Raw genomic sequence first — 8,952 nt, 5'->3', positions numbered from 1 at the left:
CCAGATAAACAATAAATTTTGATTATGAAATTATCATTATGTGCCTGATGATGAATGATGAGGCAGAGAGTATTCACCTGGATTCTTATTTGAAATAATTGCTGAGATTCATGTATTAATGGATGAATGAACAGAAGGGTGATTGTACGTTATTTTAATATAATATAATAAAAATATTTAAATCAATAGAATGAAAGTGGTTCATTCATTTTAGACAGAGATATCTTGTATGAAATTTTATTTTACTAAACACACATTTGTTAACAATTCTGACAAGCTGCTGATTATAAAACATATATATTCATAATATAATTAACATAAAATATTACTATTCTTTTGAATGCAAACCATCACTATGTTCATTAAAAAGCCTGCAAAAATTAGCAATGACTAAGTGATATATTATGCTTAATAAGGATTTCAACAAAACAATACTCTGTAACTGAAAAGTTTAACTGAACCCATATTAAAATGTAGCTCTCAAGCTAAAATGCTAGACAGACAAACTATATACTCTGATCCAACGCTCACTGAAATCATTGTTAGTCTTTTCATTAATGTCAGATGGATGTTAGATCAGATCTAAAATGAACACTAATTTAATGCAACACTTGAAACTGAATCTTCATTTATTTCTTTGCTACACCCATCCAAAGATGGACTCATCCTAAAGAAAAAAAGATGACAAAACTGAAGCAATTTCTTTTAATATAAAAATACATGCAACAGGTAGATTAGTTTTATAGTACATGACAAAGGCTAAAGGCTTTATTCAGATTTCTTTAATTTACACTTGAGAATTCTAAAAATGCTGCAGTTCAATAAAGAGACTTATCACATACATATTGGTTCTGATCCCTAGTCACATTAAGTCTCATTTGCAATGCTCCAGCAGCACAAAGCAGATTTAAATATGGTTTAAGTGGTCTGCTGAGGTCTCCCCTGGTATTAAAATCCTCCAGTGCTATATAACTAGCATAGCTGTCACTATACTTCACTCTTTCACAGCCCCCAAACTAGGGGTTGTGTTTGGGGAAACATAGCATGGCCAGAGTGCTGCTATGCTCCTATAATCATTGGCTACTGGAATGGCCCCTTGAAGCTATTACAGACACATGCAAATTAGAACAACTCTGAGGCTGCTCAAAGCTGCAGCACAGCCAAACCTCTGGGCATTCCCGGGATTAAGAATGGATTATTAGAGGGGTGTAGTGATATGGATAAAGTCATTGTGCACCCTGTCCAATCAGATCCTGCACTATATAGAGCTAGATCAGACCAACAGTCTAGTCCACTGTGTTTAGAATTATATCTATTTAACTGATGGCCCGAATATTATGACTAAAACAAACATACATCTTTATATGACACTGCACTTATGTTATTCAAAATACTGATACTACATACTATGGCATTTGATAATGTTTAACTTTTATATTTATATACCAGGTAATTCCTTGAAGAGACAACTCATATTAATTTAGTGAGCCTAAATATGTAAAACAAAATAATTCCAAAATGTCTACAATTCTGGCTTCTGCACTTCAATTATCTATTTACAAATATGTGCTTCAGCGGATCTTTAAAAAGTACAATGACCCATATTTATTAAACATGTTATAGCTAACTCTTTATGGGTGCACTAAAGGAGAAAGTATCAGAGGGGTAGCCGTGTTAGTCTGAATCTGTAAAAAGCAACAGAGGGTCCTGTGGCACCTTTAAGACTAACAGAAGTATTGGGAGCATAAGCTTTCGTGGGTAAGAACCTCACAAAGGAGAAAGAGCTCAATGAAACCTTTCCCATGCTCCTGCACAGGGGCATGTATAAACAGCATCAGAGAGCTGGGTCGCTGCAAGCACCACCAGCAAACTAGAAGTCCCAGAGAGGGTTTGAGCAGAATGGGTCACAGCCATTGCCACACACACAGACTGGCAGAAATGAACCAGGCAGTAAAAGGTATAGCAAGAGCTGCTCCCCAGTCTTTCAGAGGTATAAAGCACTGCTGCTGATGGTGGCTGATGCTCGTACTCCTCTTCCCAAGCATGGTTTAGACCCTTAAAAGCCATATTTGAGCTTTATATTTAATAGACTACAGTATTTTATAAAGATGTCATGCTTTTGTATCTTTTAACAATATCTTTATGCATATATTTTTGATTTTACTAAAAACTTATTTTGCCATTTGAACTTGTTTGGCATTTAACTGACTACTTACTCTGTCCATGCAGGAAGCCTCATTCTGTGAGCTTTGGTTCACATCACTGCCTGTGGAAGAATACAATGTGTAGGCACAGGGACATCATTTTCATTTGTACTGTATCTGATTTTGATTGCTAGTTTTCCACTGAAGAAATATGTAGCATTAAAACTTCAAAAGACTTTCATCTTTCAATAAAACTATCCACAGAGATAATAAAATGCAAAATTAATTTGTTGGTTGTATTAATCTAGTTTAAAAAATTGTAAAGCAAAACTGAAGCTAGTTGATTCAGAGTTGTTATTTCAATGTATATTTGCTATTTGTTTAATGAAAAATTTAGATCAATAGGAGACTTATCACCTTGAGGCAATATTGTGCAAAATCTGCTAGTTTAAAAGGAGGTATTAGGGTTAAGAAATTTCAGCTAAATGTGGCTTAATGAGAATCACAATTAAAGCTTAAGAAAAACAAGTTGCAGTTAGGACTGAGGATAGCATAAAGTTTGTTTCAGTGGATGCAAATTATACCTAAAGATAAATGATGTTCTCTAACCCCGGATGATAAAAGAGACAGGCAACTGAAAACACAGGTGAGAAGTAAACAGCCCATATCCATTCATTCCTGAAATAAACACAAGCCTCTTGGGAAAGCTCACAGCACCACCCCCTTCACAAATGGAAGACTAAATTAGCAGCCATACTTTTAAAAGGCTCCAAGTCCAACAAGATCTTTCTCTAACATATGACTGCCTCCCAAAGCTCTACTACATGCTCAATTTCTCCTTCTCCCTGGTTATGTAAGACATCTTTTAAAAAAAATTAAACTAGGGAAGTTATTTTTCTTGAATAAGTATCAAATGCTTCAGCCCAAATAAGGGCTGTGCAAATGAACACCCACAATGATTCAGGTGAGAAAGGAGGGACAAGGTATGGAAAAGCTACGTATGGGGTCCACAGCTTTCACATGCTAAGGAGCACAGCTTTACGTTGGCCTCGATGGCAAGTCTACAGAAGATGGAGCTATCACAGACCTGGCCAGTGGTACAACAATAAATATCTTCCAAAACCCCTCCCACAGAAAGGGAATGCAAAGGCCTGAAAAGAGGATTCTATGCCTGACCTCTGCCGAACTCCCATATTCAATGCCCAATTACATGTGTGTGCAAAGAGGAGAGACAGTGGGCATAAGTCAAATACAATCCTACAGTTGTATATTTATTGTGTACATTACATTAATGCAAACAAGTAAGCAGACACATCAATAAGTCTTATCACATAAATGGTAAGGCAGCATTTTATATTGAGTACAGTCTTATGGAAGCATTTTGGAACCATATATGTGTAAAATTCATATAGATAAAATATACAAAGGTTTACTAACAGAAGCCACTAACAATGGCTTACAACTATTTTAGTATATACCCTGTCCTCACAGCATGAGAAAAACTTCTATTAATACTAATGTGAGCTAAGCAGACACACTGAGAGAATATGCCACTTTTAATTTAACTGATAATATTTAATGGATTGATAAATTCTCTTTCCTAAAACTAATCAAATTGACAAGCCGGAAATTCCAATTTTGTTTGTAAGCATATACTGTATTGCCTTAAATTGTAGTAGCAGCTACAACAACTCTAATTGAAGTTGCATCTATTCAGTGTGTCAGCTTTAATTCCTGAGTCATTTTCCACTAATGAAATAGCTGTGGTCAGGCCACAACTTGAGGATGAATGTTGTTAGTTATGTTAAATTAGGTTACAATTCACATTTGTGGGAGCTAATTTACTTATGAGTTACATGAAGTCAAACTATTTCCAATTTTATACTGCAGGTGAAAAAAATTATTTATCTTCAAGTATTTCCCTTAACTAGTACAGGCATCTGTGAACAATAGTTTCATTACATATTTTACATGGTCAGAAAAATGTGCGGACTCCACTCGCTTTTACATTCATGTTTTTCATATTGTACTGTGTAGTAAAGAGCTACTGCCACCACCCCCTTCCAATTACACACACTTACTACAAGACTCTCAATGGAACCAGAGGGAAGTTCAAACACAGGTAACAATGACCAAGTATGCAATAAAATCCATAATTTGTGAGTTGTGAAAGCATGTCACCCAAAAGTAACAATTTAATGGACCCCAAATCTGGAGCTCTTAAGTCAATGCATATGTATTAAGAACCTATTTGTATTCTCTAATGTAATACGTTATTGGTTCATTACCTACCTTCAGTATTAAACTGACTGCAAGTCAACAGTCTGCCTCTAAACTTTTCATTTTCTTCAAGCATTTTTGAAATTACTTTCAACACTCCATGAAAGACTTCAGACTAAAAATAAAGGAAGAACAGTCTCAATGAACAGTGTCAAAAAGTTTGTTTTTAAAATCTCCTCTTAAGTAGGATTTTGAATTTTCCAGTGTTGAACATTCAAGTGTAGTCAATCTGCTTTGTTTGCAACTCTAGTAATTGACTAGATGTATGAACATAAACCACATTTATTTTACAAGTCTAAAATCAGTGTTTGGATTATTCCTCTGTATTTTTCATTCACCCTTTCTTCCCTGGATCTCTCATTACCCAGCACCTGTGATCCTGTCCTTCCAGAGGAGGAGAACTGGATGTGACTCCCTCTGGGGCCATTAAAGTCTCTTCAGGGTCGGCCAGAAGGGGAATACATGAAAGAGATGCAAGATGATCCTTTTTATAATAGATGGAGATATACCTATCTCAAAGATACTGGAAGGGACCTTGAAAGGTCATTGAGGCCAGTCCCCTGCCTTCACTAGCAGGAACAAGTACTGTCCCTGACAGTTTTTGGTTTTTTGTGTGTGTGTCCCAGATCCCTAAATGGCCCCCTCAAGGATTGAACTCACAATCCTGGGTTTAGCAGGCCAATGCTCAAACCACTGAGCTATCCCTCCCCCCGTTCCCCAGCAGGGGTCAAGCACGTTCCCTTCCAGTCCCTTGCCTGCAGTACAATTTAGACCTAGCACTCAGATTCCAGCATGGCAATGACCTGACCTGTTCTGATATATCAATATTAATTACTTTTATGTTATCTACTGACCTTTTCAGTTGAAAAATGTACAAAATTCCCTCTGTAACTGGCACATTTCAAACTGGCATAATAACAAATACCAGAACTGAAGCACTAACAAATTCAGATATGCTAACACATCAAAAATAGGAGATTACAGGATCTAAATTGCAATAACATGCTAAAGTTATGGTGATATTTGGACCATGCACTGTGACACTGGTTTAAATCTAATAATTCCTTCTTCATCAAGCTTCAGTGCTAAAATGTAAAATACATTCCTTATTCTTCTTGGAGACTACTTAATGAACTAGAAGAGACAGTGTAGCAAGTGTTAGCTTCACCTCTGAAGTCAGTTGTTTTCTCCTTGTTTTAAATCATGTATCGGTGACATTACTGTATTATATTATAGCTGGTTATTTGTACCTCACATATGGTAAATCCCATGACTTACCATTTTAAAAAAAATGTGTCTTTTTAACTTCAAGCATTGGGTGAACTAGTCAACAATACCAGAAATACATTTGTGACACAGAATGTAATTTTGTATTTCTACTAATATAATATTAATAGCCAAATGTTGCTCTCGCTTATCTGTTCCCTAAGCAACCCCATTACCTAAAATATATAAGTAGGGACAGAATTTGGGTCCATGGGCGGCGAGTTCTATGGGCCCATGGTGCCTGGGCACCAGGAATATTCCTGGTGCCCAGGCACCACAGGCCTCGGCCCCGCCTTCCGCCCTCGAGCCCCCCCCCCCCACATCCCACGGGCCATTTAAAATGTCCCGGGGCCCCCACTCACCACCAGCAGCACAGCGGAGCTGAGCAGCTTCCTACCTGCTTGCTCCATGGAGCTGTAGGCAACCTCCCTGTGACCCCTGGGCAGGGTGGGTGTGTCCCACCCCAAGCACCTCTGCAGCCAATAGGAAGCTGCGGGGGCAATGCCTGGGGGTAGCAGCACACAGAGGAGCCTCAGGTAAGCATCGCACCCCCCACCCCTTCCCCAAACCTCCCTCCCAGAGCCTGCACCCCTTCCCTCTGCTCCCCCTTCCTCCCCCCAAACTCCCTCCCAGAGCCTTAGGCAGGTGGGGGGTGGAGTTTGGGGGGGGGGCAGGCTCTGGGTGTTCTGGGCACCACCAAAATTCCTACAAACTTGCTGCCCTTGGCTGGGTCAGGGTCATTTAAATCAAAGGAACTACTGGTGCTCAAGTTAAGCACATGCTGAAGTGCTTTCCTGGACTGGGGCCAGAATTCTCAGATCTTGCAGATTTAAACTCTAAATCTAAAGGGGTGAAGATAATGCTATTTCTCATTCCTACAAGTGAAACTTCCTATAACATTAGAGTATTGTTTCATCCTTTTGCATCTCTCACACCTACTCTTTCTACCCACATATACAGTGCAAGCAGGAGTTTATCTTCTAAAATGCTAACGCTTTCATTCATTTTAGTCACATATTTTATACCTTTTCCTTTTTCCGTTTTATTACTTTATTAACAACTTTAGAAGTGAAAGGGAATCCAAACTTATCAGCCTGATTCATTTGAAGACCACCTAAAAGAAAAATTAAAATTAAAGAGCTTGAATGTATCAAACTAGTGAGGATTCTCCATCCTTCCATGTTAAACAGTATTATTCATTTTAGGCACTGGCAGACTTTCATATCACATAATTCTGATTATCACCTTGTATTTTCTTCCGTTACAATTATTAGCATCTGATATCTCAAACTGCTTAAGAAAAAGATTAATATTCTATAACAATTGAAAGTGTAGACAGGCATTCAGGTGACATACCATTGGTTTCTAGGTCTCATTTTTCTTGATAGTATCCACTAAAATCCTGTTTGAGCTGAAGTGAAGATGGTAATCAGTACTGTGATACTGAAGTCTGATATCTCGCTTGCTCCTAGTACTAAAACTATTTTGGCAGACCAGTACAAATATATTCAATGAAGATTTCACCTTGGTAATCAACCTAATTTGAGCTTTCTCACAAATTCTATTAACTGCTCTTACTGGTGATAAGTGATAGTAAATAATAGACTAGATAATAAACTAGTAGAACTGTTGTCTTTATTTCTGAAATACAAAGTAATGGATAATCTGGGTCTATCATCCTTAAAGGTTTTTAAATTTTTTTTTACAAGGACATTGTAAAACTTCCTAGGGTTAACAGTTCTGTAAAATTAAGAAACAGCCTCCGAGTTCTCTGCAGAATCTCCCTCAAGGCCCAGGCTCTCATCTTGGGAGCTGAGACAAGTTCTCCATTTTCATTCCAATTTATTTTGTGCAGCAAAACTGATCTTTTTAGCAACACACCAGGAAAAGTTTTTTTTTAAAAGGGAATAAAGGGACACCTATCCCCATCTCATTTGGGCCCAGACACAAAGAAAAATAACACTGAGACATGCATGGACGTGAGATTGAGTATTCCAACGGCACTATTCCATCTGGGGTCTACCAGGCAAGGTCGGAGAGGATCCAGGAGCTGAAGACAGATCACGCCAACTCCTAGGGATGGATTTCAGTGACTCTGGTCCCCGTTCTGCTGGGTGAGGAATGTGGAAGGCTGAACAGTGAGAGGACAAAGCTGCCTTCACCCCTGACAGGGGGCGGGAGCTTCGCCATTCACCAGTGCACGGGGTCTCTGGAGCAAAAGCCCTTCTGGGGTTTGTCACTTTCCGTTCACCTGCCAAGAACGTTATTCTCCCTCCCACCCCCCAGCACCAAGTTTTGTTGCTCCTGGCGCAGGGTGAGGGTCCCTCAGTGCGTGTGGAAGGGCCGGGCGGTTACCAGCCACGCAACGGGGTGGGGGACACACACTGGCACCTCCCGACTCAGCCAAAGAGCCAGAGGCGATGACCCTCATCGCCACGTAACTCGAGGGGCCAACCCACAGGCACACGGGGCAGCGCCGACTGGGCACCTGCGCTCAGCCCGTCCCTTCTCCAGCGTGGCGCGTACCGTATGGCTGGCTGGCGGGGGGCGCGAGGGCAGAGCTGCCGGGTGTCTGCGCGCTGCCGCCGGCTCTGCTCTGTGTGCATCGCAGCCCCGGCCCGCTCTCCCGGAGACTGGGGGCTCCCCCTGCCTGGCCACCCTGGCTCGGTCCCTGGGCGGCAGCACACGACTCCGCTCCCCTCGGACCGGTGCCAGGCGGGATTGGGAACCTGGGGCTTCCGCGACCTTCCCTGGAAACGGCACCCGCCTCGCCCCTCAGCCCCACACACGGCGCCCCCCGCCTCCGGCTCAAACCGGAAGTAGAGGACATATCTCTGTCTACGACACCGGAAGCGGCGGCCTTCTCCTCACGGCGCCTCTGTCCGCCGCCATATTGGATCACGGAGCCGCAGCGGTGGGTGCCGAAGCTGTTCACGTAAACTATTCGCATGCGCTCCCGGCCAGCACGGGGCTTCATCCTCGAGGCAGCTTGAGGGATACTGTGGCGGGGGCGCTCGCCCTTCTAACACACGGCTCGGGGACAGCTCTAGGCCAAACCAACCGAGAAGAGCGTGCGAGAGACCATTGGGGGAGAGTGAGCCGCTTGGAAGAGCCCACTGGATTTGGGAGGGAGACCTGCTTGGGAGAGCCCACTAGGAGTGGGAGAGAGAGACCATTGGGATGGGGGGGGGGCGCAAGGGAAGCCGCTGGGATTGGGAGTGACTCGTTTAGAAGAACCCATTGGGAATTGGGGGGGGGGGGG

General features: G+C 41.6%; 1 protein-coding gene across 1 annotated transcript; it reads right to left on the bottom strand.

Annotated features, from left to right (window-relative positions):
- Positions 1-241: 241 nt before the first annotated feature.
- CUNH5orf47 (chromosome unknown C5orf47 homolog) lies at positions 242-8,491 on the bottom strand. The gene is made up of 4 exons (XM_029913396.1): positions 6,716-8,491; positions 4,437-4,539; positions 2,217-2,266; positions 242-667 (listed from the first exon to the last, which is right to left on the bottom strand). Exons 1-4 carry the CDS (start codon positions 6,869-6,871, stop codon positions 641-643), a joined length of 336 nt encoding a protein of 111 aa, XP_029769256.1. The 5' UTR covers positions 6,872-8,491; the 3' UTR covers positions 242-640.
- Positions 8,492-8,952: the final 461 nt, after the last annotated feature.

The sequence above is a fragment of the Terrapene carolina genome, unplaced genomic scaffold (assembly GCF_002925995.2).
Source record: "Terrapene carolina triunguis isolate 2854851 unplaced genomic scaffold, T_m_triunguis-2.0 Scaffold629, whole genome shotgun sequence".
Classification (NCBI taxonomy): domain Eukaryota; kingdom Metazoa; phylum Chordata; order Testudines; family Emydidae; genus Terrapene; species Terrapene triunguis.
The sequence above is the reverse complement of the archived record's forward strand: the minus strand, read 5'-3'. Positions and strand labels throughout refer to the sequence as shown.

What these genes read in the sequence shown, in the direction of transcription:
- CUNH5orf47 (XM_029913396.1), bottom strand. Translation starts at nt 6,871, where the DNA reads ATGGAAGGATGGAGAATCCTCACTAGTTTGATACATTCAAGCTCTTTA. An exon ending in TAAAACGGAAAAAGGAAAAG is followed by an intron (nt 4,540 to 6,715) that starts GTATAAAATATG and finishes CTTTATTTTTAG; the next exon opens with TCTGAAGTCTTTCATGGAGT. An exon ending in CAGTCAGTTTAATACTGAAG is followed by an intron (nt 2,267 to 4,436) that starts GTAGGTAATGAA and finishes ATTCTTCCACAG; the next exon opens with GCAGTGATGTGAACCAAAGC.